This window comes from Notechis scutatus, chromosome 2 (genome assembly GCF_049901735.1).
Source record: "Notechis scutatus isolate UNSWTSFEM ecotype Mainland chromosome 2, rNotScu1.2, whole genome shotgun sequence".
NCBI classification, from domain to species: Eukaryota; Metazoa; Chordata; class Lepidosauria; order Squamata; family Elapidae; genus Notechis; species Notechis scutatus.
This window is the reverse complement of record NC_142010.1, coordinates 162,214,660-162,237,830: the sequence shown is the minus strand read 5'-3', so window position 1 is coordinate 162,237,830 and position 23,171 is coordinate 162,214,660. Positions and strand designations below refer to the sequence as shown.

Genomic DNA, 23,171 nt, shown 5'->3' with positions numbered 1-23,171 from the left:
AAAAAGCAAAAGTAAGTTGAAGGGGTGGCTGAAGTCAAAATGTGATGACCCGTAGTCTCTCAAAATAACCCAAAACCCAAATTAAAGGCCGGTAAAGCCTTCAACTTATCTTCACTGTTTTATTAGGCACAGTTTAAAGTCACAAAAGTAAATAATGAGGCAAACAGAAAACCAATACAAACCGCATTGATAGAGTTCCAAAGCAAACCAAGATAACTAATTATAAACTCAGGAAAATAACCGAGAAAAGTCCATGGGAAGAATGCCAGCAAAGATAAGCCTCTTTCAAGGTAAACACTAATTGACATCAACAATTCTAACTGCGCAGTTGCAAACTTATATACATAGCTCCCACCTGCAAGCCACAAGGAGGATCATGGAAATCTCCTCTTGAGTAGACCTCGCTTTTCCCTGATCCTCTCCTCCCTGCGTGACCTAGGATGGATAGGGGATGGGCCTGGATCCTCTTCTGACTGCTCAGCCGACCTCTGCCCTTCCCCAGCCTCCTCCACCACCTCTGGAGCCACACTCCCACTCCCTGTTGGCTGTTCCTCCTCTTCCTCAGAGTCAGACTCCACCAGGGGCATGACAACTTTATCCCTTCAATAAAGCATGAAATTCTGATTTGGTGCAATTGTTATTTGTCCTGCAAAACCGTGTCTTTCTTTCTTTGCAACTGAATAAAATAAGTGAATATATTTTCCTGGGTTTGATACTCTGCTCTGTGGATACACAATCTTCCAATGTACAGATTACTATTAGCATGACTGGAGTGCAAAACTCCATATATTTATTGTGTGGCAGCAAAGAGAAACAAGGAAATATCTGTAACTGGGAATTTGCAACCTAGTTTCTCATGCCAACTTTCTCTCAATGCAGGGTGGGATTGTACCGGTTCTCACCTATTCACTAGAACCTGTTGTTAACTTTGTAAGCAGTTTGGAAAATCAGTTGTTGGAAGACATCTCCTTTCGTTTTTTTCAACATTACAGGGCTAATCCTGTAAGGAAGGCAGGAAGGAAACATTCTGGTGTTGTTGCTTACAGAAACTGCCTCTCTGTTAATCCTTATTACATTCTTGATAGTAGTACGCTTAGACTTCCTGTCTCTGGAGCTTCTGGGGCTTGACTGTCTTAAAGGGGAAGAGTTGTTTTAAGCTTTTTACACTGCTGTTGGGAGGAAATACTCCCTTGGACAATCAGCACTTTGAAGAAATAATTGAATAACGAAGCAGAGCTGCCGGAAAGAAACTTTAATGACAAGGAACCAAGATGAGTGACATTCAACAAGGCTTCTTGGCTAGCTAGATTGACATTCAAATGTGAGTTACATACCGTTTCTGAGTTTTGGTCTAAACTGGTGCTTAGTGATGTTTAATCATGGTTTATTGATTGGATAATTTTCCCTATTCAACTTTGTTCGGAAGGAAAAAGGTTAATCTCTGTTCCTGAAAAGAAACTGTGTTGAGAAATCTGGCTAGTTCCTGTGTCTATTTGTTCTGGTAATTGATTTAACAAGCAACAGCTACTGTTGTGATTTAATTATTTGTATTGTGTTTGAAGTTTTTCCTGCCTCATTGTTTCTTTCTTTATCTGGGAAGGGGGTCTTCCTTCACTGCTTTAGTAGTTCCTGGCACTGTCCTTTTGGAGTGTACTTCCAAGAGGCAGGATGCAAGTTTGGCACTGATTTTTTTTACTGCCTTTCTTGGGGGCATGTGCTCTTTCCTTAAATCTGGATGAGGTGAGTGAGACCAGCTGGTTTCTTTAAGTGGTGCAAATGGATGTAAGGATTGCTTCTCCTGGGTGTACTCTTTCTGGAGAGCTTAAATGACCTTTCTGCTAAAGGGTTTCACTTTATGAGCAAAAGTTGGCAGCTGATAGTTATCATTGCATTTTAACTATTTTAATTCCTCAAGGTGCTCTGGCACTCTGCCTGATTTGTAACTCTGGCTTGCAGGTATTTCTAATCTAATGATTGGTATTTAGGGCAAGCAAAGAAGTTTTTTGTATTTTTGTACAGGTAATCCTTGATTTACAACAGTTCATTTAGTGACCATTCACAGTTACAATGACACTGAAAAAAGTGACTTATGACCATTTTTCACACTTATAACCATTGCAGCATTCCCAGTCACGAGAGGCGAGAAGCGTCCCTGCGCCCCTCGATGTGAGTGATGTTGAGTTGGCCACACCCAGCCAGTCACATGACCACCAAGCCACACCCACCAACTAGGCCACGCCCACAGGACCGGTTGTTAAAAAAAAAATGAATCCCACCCCTGTCTCAACGGCACTGAATACTAGTCCTCTTTCGTCTTACTCACATCATCTGAATCTCTTAGCTTGCCATCCTGTCAACAGGCAGCGCCTCGCTTTCCCAGGCCTATTGGCCACTCGTTGTCCTTCTCTGAAGCGCATCCCCTTCCTTATCCCCGCCGACCAGTAGAGGGCGCGTCCGCTCCCTGCTCGTCCAGCCTAGCTGGGCTCAAAAGGCACGGCTTCCGGCCGCTCCTTCTCTGACGCCTTCCTTCGTCGCCTTCGGGCTTTGACTACAGCCGCCGCCGCGAAGCGGGCCTGGGATGCCAAGATGGCGGCGGCGGTAGTATCGGTTTTCCCTGGTGTGCGGCTCCTGACTATCGGCGATGCCAACGGGGAAATCCAGCGGCACCAAGAACAGCAGGCGCTGCGTCTCGAGGCTCGCACCGGGCCTGACGCCGCTGGCCTCGCTTTGTATAGCCGTGAGTGGCGAAATGGGACTGAGTTGGCGGGCATGCTCGCCGACAAGCGGGCCGGTGGGGGCCTAGTCGCGTGAAGAGGGAAGGTTGGATGACTGAAAGAAAAGAATGAATGAATGAATGAGTCGTAGGAGGGACAACTGGTGAGGAGATGCGGAGGAACAGCCAGCTACTTCTTGGAGCTGCTTTCTCGTCATCGCTTCTGCTTGAGATCGCGAGAGAGAGCGGTCTGTCGCCCCAGTGTTTAAAGGCCAAAGGTTTCTGAACATGTGCGAAGAGTAATTCATATCTATACTACAACATGGTAGCTTATAGGAAGGAGACCAAGTTTCATCAGGGAAAATAGGTGGGGGTCGCGGCATATTCCGGAGTTTTTTGAATTTCCGTGCTAACGAGCCATAGCTTCCCTTGGAGAACAGTCCATTTAATTTCGTTTGTAGGCAAATAAAGAATACCCCATGGCTTTTTATGTTTCAACCAAGTAAATGCTCCGTGACTGTTGCCCCAAACTTCTAATAATATTGCACCAGTCTGAGAAATTCCAGGATTTAAAACATTGTTAATAATGTAATGCCAGGATTAATCTGAAGTATTTTAAACTAACCTGTCAAAAGTTAATTGCCACCCCATATATTCCCAAAAGTCACAATAATTAAAGACTAGTAAGCCATACACTTAACTGCCTATATATTGTGATACCACAACAGGGAAAAGTAAATTAGAAAAAATAGGTTTGTGGGTAATTAAAAAAATAGATTATGCTTTAATGGGATTGGGATTGGAAAAGTGCATTTTAGAACTGTTTACGTTGGCAAATTGAGAAGAAAATTTACAAACTTGTGGGTTGAATGAACAGTTGTTTTCCTGAATGCTCTTTTTTGAACATCACATTGTAAAAAATATTTGTAGGTACAGGAGGAGTACATGTAAAAAACCTTAATTTATACTGAGCGTAAAACAGCTTTTTAAGAACACAGCATTAATAACTCCTGAAACTGTTTCATAAATCTCATAATAACCATTCTGAATTATTATATTTGTTCATTATGAACTACCTTTTAGTATTTCTCCCTCTAATCCTTGAGACAATTTGGCTAGTATTACACTTTTTTGTAATAATAAGTATTGTTACATTTTTATCCCTTCAGTGGGGTCTGACATATGTCTGTATGTTGATATAATTGAGCATCAAATGGCTACATTGGGTGTGCATCCCATAGTTGGTCGCCTTCAATATTGGTGTCTTTTACAAACAGGTATTTTGCAATCAATGAATATCATTGCTGTTCAGTATGATGAATCAACAACTAGTTTCACAGACTAACGTGTATACTTACATTTGTGGTTTTTGCTTGATAATGTGTTTAGACACTTCATAGTGTTTAATTGGCTATAGTGGATGTAAATGTGAATACTGCAGTGTATATAGTGTTCTGCACTGTGACTCAATTACTGTAATTCAATCAGAATCATACCATAACTTGAACATATTAGGTGGGTTCAAAATACTTTGTATGCTGATTTCTGTATTGTTTGACAATTTTTGATATTATAACATGATAAGTGGAGACTTGTATACAAAGTATTTAGTTATTTAGTAAATCTGAACTGAGTAATTAGAATGACAGAAATTTTAAATACTATAGTAATTCTGTTGAACTCTCTCTCTCTCTTGTATGCAAGCAATTATTTTTACACTTCCTCACATGAATGCAGAAAGTATATCTATAGGTCTGGGATAGTGAGGAGGCCACTTTTTCAAACTGGGTGACTTGGTCTAACGAATGAATGAGGATATAATGGGGAAACTTTAATCTACATTTTGTCTGTTCAATGCTGGTGTGAGATAGCAGCATTGTCTATTCACTAACTGCCTTCAGTTTTTGGAGCAAGTGAGAAAACATCTAAAGCAGTGGTCCCCAACCTTTTTTGTACCAGGGACCAGTTTCACGCAGAAACACTTTTTCAAGGAGCGGGGAGTCCGAGTTTGGTGGTTTGCTTGCAGACGTTTCATTACCTGACTAGGTAACATCTGATGTTGTTACCTAGTCGGGTAATAAAACGTCTGCCAGCAAACCACCAAGTTCAGGGAGCGCCAATGCCTCCTCATTGCAACCCTGAGCGACAGAGCGACACCGCTGGGCGGTGGCGGCCCACGGCTGTCTCTGTGGCTCAGGACAAGTCCCTGCAGGACGGCTGAGAAGCCCTGCCTCTCAGCCCTGCCTTCCTCAGCCTCATCCCTCAGGTGTCTCCCTCTCTCCCTCAGCCTCATCCCTCAGGTGTCTGCCTCGTTCCTCTCTCAGTCGCTCTCTCGCTCCTCCACCAGCCCAGGAAGAAACTGCTTCAAAGAAGCCGGCAGGGTGGCTTCCTGTCGGCGCAGCTCCTCCGAAGCGCCCATTCACCCCCACACAGCTCCGTTCCGTTCTGCCTGCCTGCCTGCCTTCGTTTCTGATTGTTTCGGAGCAGCTTCAGCTGAGAAAAAGAGGCGAACAGTTATTATTCTCAGCCAAAGCTGCTCCAAAACAACCAGAAACGAAGGCAGGCAGGCAGGCAGGCAGGCAGAACGGAGCACTGGATTGAACCGTGGGCGGCTGTGTGGGGGTAAACGGGCGCTTCAGAGGAGCTGCGCTGACAGGAAGCCACCCTGCCAGCTTCTTTGAAGCAGTTTCTTCCTGGGCTGGTGGAGGAGCAAGAGAGCGACTGAGAGAGGAACGAGGCGGGAGGAAACCGAAGCCGTTGAGCTGGAGAGCAGGACAGGCTTCCTCCCTCCCCTTCTCTCCTTTGTGTTCTTGATCCCTGATCCCAGCAGCATTCACCGAAGGCGAAGAAAGCCGCTATTTTTATTTTATTTTTTATTTTTATTTCTTTGCGGCCCAGTACAAAGTGATCCACGGACCGGTATCAGTCCAGGGCCCGGTGGTTGGGGACCCCTGATCTAAAGTCATTAAGTGGCAATTTTACCAGGGATAGTGTAAGAAATGACTAAACTAGCATGTAAAGTGGATCCTTGTAGTTGGATTAAGCATGCCCCTGCTAGGATAATTTGTGGACTCCAAATTGTAGATAAGATGGATGACTTTTGAAAAGTTCTGGGCTTTTTTGTATGTTAGGTAGACTTTGAAATTTTCCTTCATGAGATTGTCCAAAGGGAATTGATTTTTTTTTTTTGTATGTGTAGAGTTTCTGAACATATTTAGGGATTACTTCTTTGAGAGACTACTCAAACTATTAGAAGAAACATACAATACTGTAATTCCCATGAGGAAATCCAGAATTGAGCTAAAGTCGATCACTTATATAAATTCATTTTGTTGTAGAGTGGATGCTAGCTAAGTTAACTATGAGCGGAATAGCTAAGTTCTCCTTTCCTTGGGAGCATTCTAAACCTCTTCCCATATTTTGAAAGCAGATAAAGTTTTGTTTAGAACACAGTGTCTGAAGCACCATAATCTGATTCTGAACCACTTTGGGATTCATTGAACCACCTCTAGAATGGCATAACCTACAAGAAAGTTTGACAGTCCAATGGAAACAGAACCATTCTACATTCCATTCCATTGTAGTCATCCCTAGAGCTGAAGATTTTGAGTTCAGCTATTATATGTTATTGTAACTGAAATCAAGGGTAGAGTAACTCTGACCCTCCAGATATCGCTTAGGTACAACACCCAGCTATCTTAAACAGCTTAGACAGTTGTGAGTTGTAGGTCAACAATTCTTGAAGGCTTACATATTTTTTTTATCCCTGAGTAGCTCCATTGTTGCTAATTTAGGAGGAGCAGTTTCATACTCCTAGATCTTACATTTTGCCGTTTCAGTGAAGCCACTGCAGCTTTTGGACTCCAACATCCTTCAACTTATTAAATATGTCAAATGTGCTAATTTCAAATTTGACTCCAAAGCCCAATTTCAAATCACAAAGCTTGCTATTTGTTAACCAAGAAGAAAGTTACAGTATGTGGTTTTTTTTAATCTAAACAATAAACCCTTTAATGAAAATTCAAGCTTTCTAAGTGAAAAATGAGAGGAATAATTTCTACAGATAAGCTTCTGGAGTAATCCATTAGATTTTTGAAAATACGTTTCAGAAATATAGAGAGGAATATCATATATAACGTAAATTTTCCATGGGAATCATTTTATGTTGTTAATTGTATCTCAGAATTTGAGCCAAGATATTTCAGTCTTTCATATTTTTATGATCAATAATCTGAGGTCTATCTTTAAATATTCTCAGTTCAAAATAAGCTGTTATCTATGAGTCCCCTTGAAATAATTACTTCTTAGTAACATTTAAGGATATCAGTTCAGGTTAGAGACAATTAGTATCATATTAAGAAAAAGGCAATTAATTTTGTAATGGCAGATGTCAATTTAGCAGTGAATACTATCTGGAAACAGTGCTATAATAAATCCTTGATTAATATTTGTGTGTGTGTGTCCACTATTTCTGAATGTCTGTTATATCCCCAAAGTATGTCATTTGCAGCAATGTAAGTTTTTGAATGCAGTTCATTATTTTGGGAGGGATGCTGTTGTCTGTGGCATTTGAAGTTTATTACATAGGGATCTGTTAAATCAAGGGCCATTGCATTTTATATTTCTTCTCTGCATGTATCAGAGTTTGAATCTCAGAAATTCCAAATGTAAAACACAATAAAAGGGAGGAGGAATAACTTTTGCTGGATACTGTTTGCCAATTAAAAAGGGTAGCCTTTTTAAAAAAGACAGCCTCGTCATTCCTCATTGTTTCTCTGGAGAAGAATACAGAATTGTAATTAATTTTATTGCACAAGGAAAAGAAAAATGTGAAAATATAAAAAGAATACTGTCTATATGTTATTAAAAGCCACCTGTGTGTGTAATGAAATTATTGGAAGAGGGTTTGGTTTAATAATACTTAAAGCTAAGGCAATTGTTTATGTTAGATATCTCTTAGTAAAATTATGATTAATTTTTGTAATAATTGCAGTTTACTGAATGGAAACATTTCAAAATGTCTCTATAATTATATTTAGATCTGATCTGGGAGAAAAGAATGTGCAAAGTACTGAAATAATTGCAGTTTCATAGTTCTCTGCTCAGGTATGCTGAAACAGTGGTTGTCTTTGCCAAAATAATGGACTATACTTCTGGAGGATCAAAGTGTATTCTTCAAGAGTTAGCATGCTGATGCCTCTATTGTACTGTGTCTTTTAAGAGTAGAATCAGTAATCTGGAATTTGCTAGAGGACCTTAGTATATAGCCATTTGATGGCTACGATTTTATGGCTACACTAATAAATAGGAGTCTGAAATCAGAACTTGAAATTAAGTTTGGCTTGCTGGCTTGCTTTGAGGTGACATGCTTTTATAGTTATTAAAAATTAAAACTATATCTTCTAGTCTTTATCTCAGTCAATGACCACCATAAAACAAGAATCAGGCAAAGACAAAAAGCAAAAGACCAATGTAACTTCTTAAATGTAAGTGGAATATAATATGACAAAATATTATTAACATTTTGTCATTAACAAACAAACTTTAAGGGTGTTAAATAATGTTATATACCTTGGGTAAATGTTTATTTACCTACCCTGGTTGGGTTAGGAATTGGAGTATTGGGGAGGGAGGAACCTATAATATGGGGATTAAATGTGCACTACAGTTCTACTTATACCGAGGAAACAGAAAAGATTTTATATCAGATAAAGACTTTCATACACAACATAGAGATATTTCAGGTATGTTGAATTTAACTTCAGTCAGCTAAAATGAGCATTGAAGGCATATTTTCACATTTCTGTACCATATCAATTAGCTGGAATAATCAACTTCCTTAATTACAATGAGTAAAATATCTTTAATTTTTTATCTTAGGAATCCTTGACTAATTGAGTCTGCATATATAATGTGCTGATGTCTCCTGTTTAAAGGTAAATCTCTAAATAGAAGTCTTGACATTTGTAAATAAAAATTGTCTTATTTAAGTTTAAAATATCTGATGAATTGGTCAGAAATTGTCATGCTTCTAAATATCTCAAACACTTTTGCAGTAGGGTTGTAATTTCCAAAATAAATTTTCAAGTTTCACAATTATGGAAAGGCAGCTTAAAGCTTTCTATTTGAAGCTTTAACAGTAGCAAGATGATCAATGGAAGGCACTTCAGCCCAAAATGTATGGTGGAGAACATCAGTTCTAAACTATTGTCAGCTTTCAATAATATTTTGCAAATATACAGTATATTTATGATTGAAAAATTTAACAGATTTTGACATTTAGAGTCTTGGGGAGTTCAAATATATAATGGCTATTTTAAAGAAGTGTGTAAAATCATCAAAGTCATCATCATCATAAGAGTAGGGAGTGCTGCTCTGACAAATATACGTAGGCATCTTGATGCAATTAAAAAGTTAGTCTGTCATGAAACTGTCAATGAACTGTCAATTGATCTGTACCTCATATTATTGCTTACTTTATTGTCCACATGTTTTTTGTTAAATCCCAAGTTCTGTGTTGCAAAATCAAACTATTGAAGGCCCACTCTTTTATATCATAACCATTGAGTATTTGTGTAAACTTAACTGCAAGTCCAAAATGGTGTGCATTTTAAAAAGAGTGGTGTGGTGGGGAAAGCATCTCTTCAACTCATAAATCCAGCTCTGATGTGACAGTTCTATGGCAGCCTTTTGAATCCCTTGATTTTACCAGGCATTTAGTCCTTTTGTGATGTGTGTATGGAAGCTCTAGGGCACATCTGCTATCTCCTTTATTGCTCACAAAGAACTTAGAGAGGCCCAGCTTGACAGCCTAATTAATGTGCACGGGAGACATTTGCATTGAATATCTTCCAAAGGCAGTATCTTGAAAAGGCAAGGCTCTCTTTTCTAGGATCTGAATTCTGTTTTTTACATGCCAGACAAATGCTTTTGGGTTTTTCCCCCCTCTCCTCCTGGTCTTGAGCTAACCCTTCCTTTTCTAATCAAATTAAGTATGAGCCATTGTTCATTCCTGCCTTGGTCTCTTATGCTTTCCAGAGACAAAGCTTCATTGTATTAATATTCTGTAATAAAAGGATTCCTGCTGAGCTTATAAGTCTTGTTTCTGCCCTCCCATTGAATTGGCAATTCTCTGTGAGCAGGAAAATTTCTTGGAAATCTTGATGTTCTCAATCCTGCTGTCTAGATCCTTATACCTGCATAAAAGGCCTGACTGGAAATTAGGAATGTTTGAATAATGGAACTTCAAAGTAGCTACCTCTGTCTGGTAGCTTTTCTGTTAAAGTTGCACAATATCTTTTCATTGAATTAATTTTTGTATTTATCTTATACAAAAGCCAAATAGAATATTGTATTGCTTAAAATAGAATCAGAATAGAGCTGGAGGGGACCTTGGAGATCTTCTAGTCCAGAGTTCTCCAACCTTTATGACTTTGCAGACCGATGTGGGGGAGAGGGGAAGCTTCCGTGTGAGTATCTGGCAAGCGTGTGTACAGCTGATGCAAATGGAGCACTCATGCACATGCCCACTGCTTGTACAAATAGGGATGTGCATGTGTGCTTGCCTGCTATTTCTGCGGCCAGGTTGCCAATGCCTAACACCCCGCAGGTGGGCTGCTGCCCAGAGGTTGGAGATCCCTGTTCTAGTCCAACTTCCTGCTCAAGCAGGAGACTATTTCAGACAAATGGTTGTCTTCTTAACCTCCAATGATGAAGCACACAACTTCTGAAGGCAAGCTGTTCCATTGCTTCATTGTTCTCACTGTTAGGAAGTTTCTCCTTAATTCCTGATTGCTTCTCTCCTTGATTAGTTTCCATACATTTTGTCTTGTCTTGCCTTCTGATGCTTTGAAAAATAAGTTGACCTCATCTTTGTTGTGGTAGCCCCTCAAATACTAGAACATTGCTATCATGTCACCTGTAGCCCTTCTTTTCACTAGACTAGCCATATCCAATTCCTGCAACTGTTCTTCATATATTTTAGTCTCCAGGCGTTTAATCATCTTAGTTGCACTTTCCCCAAAGTCTCAATATCCTTCTTGTAATGTGACCAAAATTGGATATGGTATTCCAGATGTGGTCTTACTAAGGTTTTATAACGTGATCTAATACTTCATGTGATTTTGATTCTATGCCTCTGTTTATGGAGCCAAGGATTGTATTAGCTTTTTTGGCTGCTTCCACACACTGCTGGCTTATATTTAAGTAATCGTCCAGTATGACTCCAAGATCCTTCTTGCAGTTACTGTTTTTGAGTCAGCTTTCAACTACTTGTATCTTTTCAAATACTTGTATCTTTGGTTTTCCTGCCTAAATGTAAAACCACGCTTTTCTCCACATTAAATTTCATTTTGTGTAGGGCTCATTATTCAAGTCTGTCAAGATCCTTTTGAATCCTGAGCTTGTCTTCTAGGGTGTTGGCTATTCCTGCCAACTTAGCGTTATCTGCAAATTTGATGAGTTCCCCTTCTATTCCCTTATTTAAGTCATTTATGAAACTATTGAAGAGAACTGGTCCTAAGATGGGACCTTGTGGCATCCCATTGCTCACTTCCCTCCATGTAGAGTAGTACGATTAAGGAGTACTCATTGAGTGCAGTTTGTCAGCCAGTTACAAATCCATCTGGTAGTGATATTGTCTGTCCATATTTTACTAGCTTACTAAGAAATAAGTTGTGGTTTACTTGAGGGAACTTAAACCATACATTTTTTTTTTTTTGCTTTTGTTCTGCATGCTTGTGTAGTGGGAAATGGCAGGTAAATATAGGATTGTGAGTGCTTGCAGGTTGAGTGTGTATAATTCCTGTAACATTAGTACAATTCCAGTAAAAAAGATATTCTGTATTTAACATGAAATAAATGAAAGTATTGTATTCTCCAAATCAGAGTATTCTGAACAGTGTGAATCTTCTTGTGGGGAGAATGGCAGAGGTTGTGATTGACCTTTTCCACATAACTCTTCTTAACAAGGCTGTAATTATGGACTTTAATTTGTATCAACTGAGATCTGGAATTCAAAGTTAGCAATAATGGTGCGTTGAAATCTGACTTTCTCAAGCAAAGCAACATAAAATACCCTGTTTTATCTTCACCACTATTTTTAAAATAAAAGAGAAAAGATGCAAAACTAAGTTTATATTCTTGTATAAACTAAGCTTATAACTTTGTTTATATTCAGGATTTTCTTGGGGTTATGATGGAGCCTAATGAATAAACTAATGAGGATAAACAAGTAGGATGTAAGGAACATCCAAAGACTCACTACAGCTTATACTCTTGTTGTGCTGTGTGCTTGATAATAGATTCAGGAACTATTTCCCACACCTGTGCACAAGGGTGTGAGGCCCCTGGTAGAGTCCTTTCTGAATTACTTTTCTTAAGCTGGTAAAGGAAGATCAGAAGTATTATCTTGATTATTCAAAGTCCCAGCCTATTTGAGGCTATATAATTAAAGTTTGGCTGGCAAATATTTTTATTCTGTTAGTTTAATAGCCCCCTCTTTTTAAAATATGACATTAATCTTTTGAAAGTTTTATAAACCTTTTCTTATTTGACTGACCATGTTTATTTTGCTTAAAATTGAGTTTAATGTCTATGGGTGTGGGTGTATTTAGTTATTTATTCTCATATATTCATAGTGCTAGAAGGGACCTTTGAGTCTGCTAGGCCAACTCCTGCCCAAGGCATCCCTTATACCATCCTGGACAAATGGTTGCCCGATGTTTTCCTGAAAACCTCCACAGATGAAGCACCCACACACTAAATTGATACCCTGTTCACTGCTTGCAACCAGACAACAATAGTGGGAGGGGGAGGGTGTCAGCCCTGGATCCATCTTGATTCAGATTTGGGACTGTCACAAGGGAGGATGGATAACTGGGAATGAAAGAGAAATGAGAAGGGAAGATAGCTACACAACAACATTCTTTCGCCTGAGCTCAAGGTCGAGTTGCTGGAGTTGGAGGGGAGTGACTAGACTTGCCGGGAATTCAGAATGGAGGTGGATTGGAAAGTGACTTGAGGATCATCAGTGAGGGGCTGGGTATGAGTTTTAGTGTAGCAGGGGGAAATGCGAGAATTCAGATTTGGGTTTTCCCCACATCTGCCAATATGATTTCTCTAATAAATTCTTACTTGGATGGACTCTGTCTCTGAGTGCTGAATTTGGGATGGAGAGTTTGGTTGGAATGCTGACATTAACCCAAATAGCCTAAAAGAAAATTACAGTAGCTTTTGCAAGAGCAATGCCGCTGTCCAGAGTCCTGAGCCCCAAGATGCTCCCCCAAAACACTGCAGGTGTAAAGTCTCAGGGAAGATGGAGCAAGAACCAAAGACCATTGAAGGAGCCACCGGACCTGTGCCAGGGAAAGCCTGCAAAACCCGGTATTACCCTTCAGAGGCAGAAGTGGTCACAGCCGAGGCCGCGCAAACTGAAATCTGGAGAGACATGAGACCCAAGGAACCAACCTCTTGGCAGACCCCGCTGGCAGGACCAGCCACACAGTTCAAACCCAGAACAAGTGACTGGTGTTCCCCCACCTCTGGGAGCAGAGTGGCAACTGGGAACCAGAGTTGCCTATGAATGGAGAGTACAGTGGTCCCTAGAGGCTGGCAAGTTTCAAGAGCTGTCATGGAGCCAGTCGCTAGCTGGGTTACCTGAAAAGTTCGAACTGCTGAGTGTGGGTCCCACGGTCCAAACCTCCCCACACGTGGTTCAGCTTAGATGGGTGCTGCCACAGCCTGTTTTCAACGTTCTGGGATCTGGAAGCACGGCACTCCAGAGCGGAACATCCACTTCATTTCATTCAGCAGTGGCTGGCCCAAGCCCCGGGTCCCAGCAGCAAAGTCCCTCCACTGCGGTGGTAGCCCAGTCATCTGCCATGGCAGGATGACCTCCAATGCCACCGGACTGATCGAGCCCTGAGATCAGAGGCAGGCCAGGAAGCGCACCAGGCCTGTCCAACAAGCCCCACCAGCACCTCCAGGGATGCTGCCCGTGGACCAGGTTCCACCTGGTTGGGCTTTTTATCCCAGACACGGGTAGATCCAGTACCAGTGGAAGCTGGCTCCAGCTCCACCACCAATTCCTCCAGCCGCAGCTGCACCCCCTCCAGCAGCTGCCCCACCACTATTCTCAGTCACCTTTGATGGCACCCCAGGCAAACTACCCTACTTCCTCAACTGGATTTGGGCTCACATTGATCATTATGGGCACAATACCAATCAGACCAGAACATGATTACAGCCATTGCAGATAACATGAGAGAAGGGGAAGTGGCCAATTGGATCGCCCAACTCTATGATGAAGGAGCCCCTGAGTTAGAAGATGTGGACGAATTTGTGTGGTCTTTGAGAGCACAATTGAAAGACCCAGTGAACCAGGAGGAGGCTGAAGCAGAAATCAAAGGACTGAAATTATCACCTAAAGAATTTAGGTGTGTGAGTTTAGAAGAGTAGCCAGAAGGTTGTGAAGCTGGCCCAAAGGACTCTTTGTCCATTACTTTAAGGAAGCTTTGGATCTAGAGATTAGGGAGGCTTGCACGATCTGAGGTATACTCGACCGAATTCAAGCTTGGTACCAGATGGCGGTGCAATGGACTTAGAAATTAACCCCCAATGCAGGGCTACGCAGGAGAAAACTCTTAAGTGCCAGTTGGACAGCTGGGAACCCATCACTTGTTCTTGGATTAGTTTGTTTAGACAGGTGGGATCCCACCATCAAATGGGAAGACAGCTACTGCAAAATAAGGATAGGCATAGGACCCGAACCTCCCCCCTCCAGTCCGAGAACAAGCAGCCTTTAGGACCCAGTGACAGCAGCCAGAAGAAGAGGGTGGCTTCCACTAATGAGGCACCACCAGATTTCCCACACATATCCAAAGAATACTAAGATTTGGCAGAGGTTTTCAATGAGGAGGAATGCAACTTTCTCTCCCCCCCACCCAACCCACAGACTGCACTATAGAATTCATCTCTGGGGCGAAATTACCCAAGCCAAAAATGTACTCAATGTCCCCAAGGGAGATGGATGAACTAAGAAAATACATTGACTCCAACATAGCCAGGAGGTTCATCCAGCCAGCGAATTCACAGGTTGCAGCCCCCGTGTGCTATTCAAAGAAAAGAAAGATTGTGTGTGTGTGAGACTTTGCATTGATTTTCATGGAATAAATGCAGTCTGCGTACAAAACGCTTACTACCTCCCTCTAATGAAGGACCTGCTAAACCATCTGGCAAAAGGCAAAGTATTTACCAAACTAGACCTGTGAAAGGTATACTACTGGGTCCGAATAAGAGAAGGCGATGAATGGAAGACTGCATTCAATTGCCCGCTCAGTAGTTTCCAGTTCAAAGTGATGTCTTTTGGACTGCAGGGAGCCCCACAGTATTTATGCAACTTATTAATGAGGTACTACATGAGCATCTTTATCAGGGGCTCCTAGTTTACTTACATTGAGACTGTGGAAGAGCATGTAAAACTGGTGCAACAACTGTTGAAAAACCTGCTCAATGCCAAACTTTATGTTAAGCTGTCAAAATGCGAATTCCATGAAACCTCCCTAGGCTACCAAATATCCAACGAGGGGATTGAGATGGACTTGGCCAAAGTCAAGGTGGTGCTTGACTGGCAACCCCCTCTCACCTGGAAACAATTGCAGAGTTCCTCGGGGTTTGCAAACGTTTACCAACAGTTCATTCCTGCATTTGCTAAGATCGCATTACCACTAACTGAATTGTTGAAAACAAAGGGAACTTACCCCAAACCAAAGCCCAACCAGCTGCTGAGCTGGGCCCTTGAGTGTCAGCGGGCGTTCGAGGAACTGAAGGACTTTTTTCTAAAGAACCAATCCTGTTGCACCCCAATCCCAACAAGCCATTTGTAGTGCAAGCTGACGCCAGTGATGTTGCCAGAAAAACTCGGTGGATCAGTTGCAACCTTGCACCTATGTGTCCAAAAAATTGACGGACATAGAGAGACAGTGGGCCATATGGTAGAAAGAGGCTTTCACAGTCTGATGGGCCCTCCTCTCCTGGAAGCATTTCTTGGAAGGGGAGAAGGGAGCTTTTTGAAGTCTGGACATCATAAAAATTTAGAGGCGCTGAAAACTCTGCAAAAGCTGTCCCCTAAACTAGGGGTCACCTACCTTTTGGACTTCAGGGAGCACTAAATTCATAATTTTAAATCCTGAGGACCACTAATATGATCTGCCTAATGACCTAATGTAGCTAGGTGGTTGTGACTGGGTGGGTGTGGCCAACTTGATGTCACTCACATCAAGGGGCGCCTCACTGGCCTCTCCTCGCCTCTTCCAGCCACTCCTCGCCTGCCTGCCTGGGCTCTTTAGGGCCCCAACAGGAAGCAGTTTTTGGAGCTAAGCAGCCACCACAAGAAAGAGGTGGCAAATCAGCTGGTTCAATTCAAATTGGATCTGATTGATAAAGAGGCTCAGCAGAAGCACTTCACTGAGGACTACAAACATAGGCTTTCCAAGCAGAGGGAAGATCTGCAGGAGTGCAAGGCCAGGTACCATCACCTGGAAGTTCAACAGGCTGAGATGGTCAGCCAGTTCCAGGCCATGATGCAGTCCCACTGGAACAAGGCTCTCCGGCTCTTTGCCACCAGCCACACTTCCTTCCAGTCTTTGCCCAAAGCACCAGGAGGCTGAAGCAGACCCAAGTTGGAATTTTTGCCCCTCTCTGACCAGCACAAAAAGATCCCAAAGGGGGAAACTTTCTGCAGCAACACAAACATTCATTGCACGTATCTAGCAATGATCTCTGATTTAGTGCAATATAAAAAATGCAAATAATTTTTCTGCAGACCACCAAAATTTTCTCGCCGACCAGCAGTTGGTGACCGCTGCCCTAAGCCAAGACCACTGGGCTCAGTATCCAAACGATTCAATTTTGAAATAAAACATATTCCAGGCAAAAAGAACAAATTAGCTGACGCATTATCAAGGAAGCCTTAGTTTAACAGTAAGCGGAAAAAAGTAACACATGCAGTGGTGCTCCAATTGCAGCCAGCAGCTCAGGTCACTACCCGAACCCAAGCTAGGAGTCGGAGATTCCATGACTGACCCAATCTCTGCAGAGATGAAATCTTCTATCCCTGTGGACCAATGGTTGAAGGACAACCCCAATGTCCTGACGATGCTGGGTAGATTGGCCTGGAAGAGTCCCAAGTTGTACGTCCCCCCCAGCCTAAGACTGAAAGTGCTGCAACAATGCCATGATTCAAGGCTGGCTGGACACTTTGGGTTCCTAAAAATCTTCCACTTGGTGCAACATCAATTATGGTGGCCAAAGATAAAAACTGATGTAGAGGATTATGTCAGGAGTTGCTCTACCCGTGTAGTGATGAAAATGCGACTAGGGAAACTGCCTGGTTTACTCCAAACTAGTGGATGGAGTGCCGCGATGAATCATCTCTGATCGGGGAGTGCAGTTTACTGCTAAGTTCTTGAGGGAGTTCCTACAGTCCGTAGGGTCCTTGCAAGGGTTGAGCTCAGCTTTTCATCCCAAGTACAAATGGGGCCACGGAACGAACCAACGCAATGGTGGAACAATACCTGAAGTGTTATGTAGTTTACCAATGGGACAATTGAGTCAAGCTGCTGCCATTTGCTGAGGTGGCTTATAACAAGTCAGCCCATAGTAGCACTGGCTTAACCCCATTCCAGGTTACTAGTGGAATGGACTTTGTGCCAATGCCTGAACTGCCTAGAGAGCCTCCCACCTTGATGGACTCACTATGGGAGGGGTGAGAATACCAAGCACACACTCGCCCAAACCGCTGAGAAGTACAAGTGTCAAACAGATAAACACTGCTTGCCACAAGTCCCTTTCAAAGTGGGCGACAGGGTCTACCTGTCTACTCAATATCTTAGGCTGAGACTGCCCACCAAGAAACTGGGTCTCAAGTTCATAGGCCCATTTCCTATAGTGAAAATTATAAAACCAATAACTGTGCAACTCCTTTGCTTATTGGGGAAGATGTATCCCGTTTTCCATAGCAGCTTACTGAAGCCGGCTGTCCCTTCCCAAGTAAGACCTAGAGATGGACCAGCTCCCAAACCAGTAGTGGTCCAGGGGAAGGAGCACTATGAAGTAAAGAAGATTCTTGATTCTAGGTTACATAGGGGTCGATTACAATATTTGATTCATTGGAAAGGGGTACCCTTTGTCTAAGCCATTTGGGTAAAAGGTTGGGATGTAAAAGCAGATAGATTAGTAAAGCAGTTTCATGAGAAATTTCCCAATAAGCCAAAGGGCCCCCTGTGGGAGGAAAAGGTGATTATTTGTGGTGGATTCTAACCTCCTATCACTTGTTTCATTTCAGGATGTTATTGCTTGAGGGGAGGCAGCCTGACAGCCCCGGCTCCATCTTGATTCATATTTGGGGCTGCCACAAGGGAGGATGGGAATGAGAAAGTGAGAAAGGTGGATATCTACAACAACATTCTTTCACCTAAGCTCAAGGTCGAATCGCTGGAGTTTGGAGGGGAGTGACTGGACTTGGCAGGAATTCAGAATGGAGGTGGATTGGACAAAGTGACTTGAGTGTCATCAGTAAGGGGCTGGGTGTGAGTTTTAGTATAGCAGGGGAAAATGTGGGAATTCAGATTCGGGTTTTCCCCACATGTGCCAATATGACTTCTCTAATAAATTCTTACTTGGATGGACTCTGTCTCTGAGTGCTGAATTTGGGATGGGGAGTTTGGTTGGAATACTGATAAGAGGGAAGGGTTAGGGTTAGGATGGTTTGGGAAGGAAATTGGAATGCAAGTGTGCCATCTGGAAGCCTGAGCAAGTTCTATCCCAAGGTCATCACTTCTGCGAATGTCCAAGGTAGATAGATCTTTCTCAAAAGAGCCCAGGTGCAACTGATTGGTGGACAAAGGACAATGGGAGGTCCGGGTGAGGGGAATTTATACTTTTTACACATGCAAAGTTAGAACTGGTTTTTCCATGTCAGTATCCACATGCTTTTTAGTAAAGTATACTCTTGGAGAAAAAAAAGTCTCAGAAGTTTTTTGTTTGTTTGTTTGTTTTTGCTGGCTAGCATATTGGGATGATTGACATTAAGCCAGTTCTTCTAATAATAACCTACCTGGACTCCATAAGGAGGTCAACCTCAAGATGTTGGCTGCAGCTAAAAACATGGAGGAGAAAAAGAAGCAGGGAGAGATACTGGCTTGGAAAGAACCACTCCCTGCTTCAAGCCAGAGCAGGACGCAAGCTGCCAGCACGCCCCTCAAGCAAAAACCTCAGAAGTCTGAGCAGCCACCCACAGCTATAAAGCAGTGAGAGAGGGAAGCCCACATACCAGAGGCCAAAGTCTTGCTGGGTGACAAACATGGGCAAGACAGCAGAGGCCAAAGACCACTCCCTACTGGAGTCTGAGGCAATAGATGAAAAGCGAAGTGATTAACTCTGCTGACTGGAAGATCCTGATTGCTGGCCTCAACCATTCCATGGAGTAGTTGAGAAAGAAGTTTGGAGGGATGGAGATTTATGCAGCAATGACACCAGGAGCTGTGATTGCTACCCCAGCCTAGGGCCCATGAAAACCCCAATAATCCTGGCAACTCCCTTTAACCGTATACTTCAAGCCGATGGCAGGAGGAAGACCCTCCAGAACCTTAGTGGCTGGTTTCCTTGCAGAAAGGAAGAATATCCAACTGCTGAATGTCTTGCACTGCAGCCAATGACTACTTCTTCAAGCCAACCAAAGAAAAAAAGAGCTTCGCCGAAGCCAAAAGAGAAAACTTGTCTGGGGTAACAGGTCCTAGAGTTCTCTCTCTACAGCGAGGGAGAGGAAACTCCAGCCCCTGTCAAGACAGGGCCAGTCTTTTACAAGACCAACAGTGAAGGAGAAGATGACCCAATGGTGACACCATCATTCCCTTGACTGCTAGGGTGGAGATTTTGGTGTCCTCAGAAATAAAGTGGACCCTTACAGCCTTGTTGGACTCAGGATGCACCGGATGTCTGGTCAGCCCCCAAGTGGTAGAAAAGGTAGGAATGAGGCTAAGGAAGCTTATAGCATCTTCCCAGCTAGACAGTTCAATAACAGGTGGAATGTCAGTGACTTGCCTAACAGAGCCTGTGAAGCTAAAAGCTGGGACCCACACTGAGACTATTTGATTTATTGTGGACCCAGGGATGACAGAGGCCATGTTCCTGGGCCTGGGGTGGTGGAAAAAATGGAGCCCATTTGTCAGTTGGGACCGAGACATTTGAAGGAAAGTATCCAACCGGCAAGGGTTAGGAAAAGTGCTAAGAAACTGCCACACGCTTGTGGTTAAGAAAGTTAAAGCAGAAACTGCCAATACATTAAAAGAGAGTAATAACTCAGAACTACTGATTACCAAGGAATATTGTGACCTGGCCGAGGTCTGCTGCAGCTCCCTGTCGGCTGAACACACCACTGGCTGGCACCGCCCCTCGCCTTCCCCTCCCAGTCACTCCTCGCCTGGCCTGAGAAGGTAAGGGCAATGGTGGCAGATGGAGACTTGCACCCCTCTACTTACTGCGGCTGACACCGCTGCTCTTGTTGCTCTTGCAGTGCCTTGCGCAGCACACTTAAATTAAGTGCAGCACACTTAAATTTAGTGCACTTTACAATGGATTGAGATGGCGTCCCCTCCTCCTGAAACCTATTACAATGCAGAGCATCGGCTGCAGCCAGGATGGACCAGTGTCTCGGGAAGGAGAGAAAGTTGTGTGCGTCCCTGAGCTACCGAAGTGCACGCAGCACCAACAAGGGTCGGAAGAAGAGGCAAGTAGAGGGGTGCTTCACTTCCATTCTGGAATATGGAGCAAGTCTCCATCCACCACCATCGCCTTTCCCTTCTTAGGTGAGGAGTGACTGAAAGGGCGAGAGTGGGGCCAGCCAGTGATAGGTTCAGCTGACAAGAAGCCACAGCAAGGGGACAAAAGAGCTTCATTTATCTGGGAACCTGAAATGACTCGATTTAAATTATATGGTAAAAAGTACCCAAAGAAGAAGAAAGAATATCAACAACAAAAAACCCAACCCTTACCTATTTTTGGAAATGGTTCAAGAGGGAATACACCAGAGGTTTGCCCAGAGGTGGTATTCAGCAGGTTCTGACCAGTTCTGGAGAACCGGTAGGGAAATTTTGAGTAGTTCAGAGAACTGGTGGTAACCTTCCCCCAGGAGTGGGGTGGGAATGGAGATTTTGCAGTATCCTTTCCCTGCCATGCCCACCAAGCCATGCCACACCCAGAACACAGAACCAATAGTTAAAAAAAAATTGAATCTCACCACTGGAACACAGATACACGAGTGACAGAGACACAGAGAGAAAGATAGATGAGAGAGAAATGAGAGAGACAGAGAGAAGGGGGGGGGAGAGAGAGAGAGAAAGATGAGAGACAGAGACAGAGAAATACCTGTTTCCCAGAGAAAAGAAAATACCAGGAATCACAAAACCTGGGTAGGCGTGGCTGGGGGGTCATGTGGCTGGGTGGGAGTGAGTGATGTTGAGTTGGCCACACCCACCCAGATTTTGTGGATCCTGGTATTTTCTGTGGGAAACGGGTCAAAATGCCTCTTTGAGTGTTTAAGGTTGCAGACCCCTGACCTAGGTTACCAAATATCAAAGAATGGCATATAGATTCTGGGAAGGTCCAAGCAATCCTAGAGTGGGAGTGTGCGAACGAGGAGACATCTACAAAGTTTTCTCAGTTTTGCTAATTTCTATTGTCAGTTCATCCCCATGTTTGCTCAGATAGCCCTGCTGATCACAAACTTTTTGAAAACAAAAGGGAAAGCTGAACCCAGGCCCAGCCAACTCTTAAGCTGGTCACTGGAGTGCCAAGTCACGTTCAAGAAGCTCGAAGTGGTCCTAAAACACTGACCTAGATTAGCCCTTTGTATTTCAAGTGCCAGTGATGTGGCCATGGGGATGGTGCTGCTTCAGAAGAATGGAAAGGATAATTACAACCATGCGGCTATTACACAAGCTCTCTGACACTGAAGGATAATAGGCTATCAGAGAAGGAAACTTATGTGGTCCATTGGGCCCTCCTTACTTGGAACAATTCCAGGAGGGCAGTAAAATCCCCTTCAAGGGGTGGACTGACCACAAAAACCTAGAAGCATTATAGGCTCCCCGAAAGCTTTCTCCCAAACAGGTCCAATACTTCAACTGATTCAACCCTCTGCTACTTACTGGAAGGCAACCCACTTGTTGGTAAGCTAGAAAAATGTGGGTTAGACAGCATCACCACCACATGGACTGGCTGACAAACCATACTCAATATGTAGTCCTTAATGGAGGGAAGTAAGTAGCAAGGTACCCAAGATTTTGTTTTAGCCCTGGTACTCTTCAGTATCTTCATAAATGATTTAGATGAGGGAATAGAAGTGGAACTCATAGTCAGAACTGCTACCTCACGCCTCTGCTCTGCATTCACTCAGTACCAGTCTGCCATGGACAACACCAAGCTGGAAGGAATAGCCAACATCCAGAAGATATGCTCAAGATCCAGAAGGATCTCGACAGATTTGAACCCTATCTAACAAAATGAAATTTAGATAGGGAGGAAAGTAAAGTTTTATGCCTAGGCAAGAAAAAGCAAATGTACAGGGATAAAATAGATGTTCAATAGCAGTAATTGTGAGAGCAATCTTGGAGTCCTAATGGACAATCACTTAAATATGAGTCAGCAGTGTGCTGCAGCCGCCAAATTAACATTAACATAGGAATGGAATCAAGATCATATGAAGTGTTCATACCACTTTATTATGCCTTGGTAAGACCACAGAATATTGTATCCAGTTTTAGTCATAACAATATAAAAAAAATTGAGACTCTGGAAAAGAGTGCATAAAAGAGCAAAAAGATGACTAAGTGGCTGGAAGCTGAAACTTGAAGAAGGGTTGCAGGAATTGGGTATGTTTAGTCTAGTGAAAAGAAGGCCTAAGGATGACAAGATAGTGTTCCAATATTTGAGGGGTTGCCACATAGAAGAAGGGGTCAACCTATTTTCCAAAGCACCAAAAGGCAAGTCAAGAAGCAATGGATGAAAACTAGTCAAGGAGATAAGCAATCTAGAACTAAGGAGAAATTTCCTGACAAAACAATTAACCATTGAATGGGTTGCTTTCAGGAGTTGTGGGTGCTCCATCACGAGGTTTTTAAGAAGAGATTTGGACAGCCATTTTTCCAGAATAGTATATGGTCTTATACTTGTGTAGTGGGTTGGATTAGAAAATCTCCAAAGTCCCTTTCAACTCTGTTTTTCTGTTTAGTTACAGCATCCAATTTGAATGCATGGTTCAAAACTGATGACTGTTTAATTAGTCCATTCTGGGTTGTGCTGTATATGACTATGAGAAATCTCTTATGTTTTTCAGAGGGTTAAAAAGACTACCTTTATACTGTAACCTGTGGAGTCAGTTGTCTGAAATTGATGGGAGTTC

At 42.8% G+C, this 23,171-nt stretch overlaps 1 protein-coding gene across 6 annotated transcripts in view; it reads left to right on the top strand.

The window, feature by feature from the left end:
- The first annotated feature begins 2,550 nt into the window (after positions 1-2,550).
- Positions 2,551-23,171, top strand: part of CARM1 (coactivator associated arginine methyltransferase 1) — an 82,306-nt gene continuing 61,685 nt past the window's right edge. For 4 of the 6 annotated variants that reach the window (XM_087957140.1, XM_087957138.1, XM_026675492.2 and 1 more), the window contains exon 1: positions 2,551-2,737. In XM_087957140.1, coding sequence (XP_087813266.1) covers positions 2,587-2,737 — 151 coding nt within the window. In that variant the 5' untranslated portion in view covers positions 2,551-2,586. Of the gene's footprint in view, positions 2,738-7,752; positions 7,820-8,593; positions 8,650-23,171 lie in introns of all 6 variants that reach the window. The other 2 variants (XM_087957141.1, XM_026675493.2) reach the window with 2 other exon arrangements.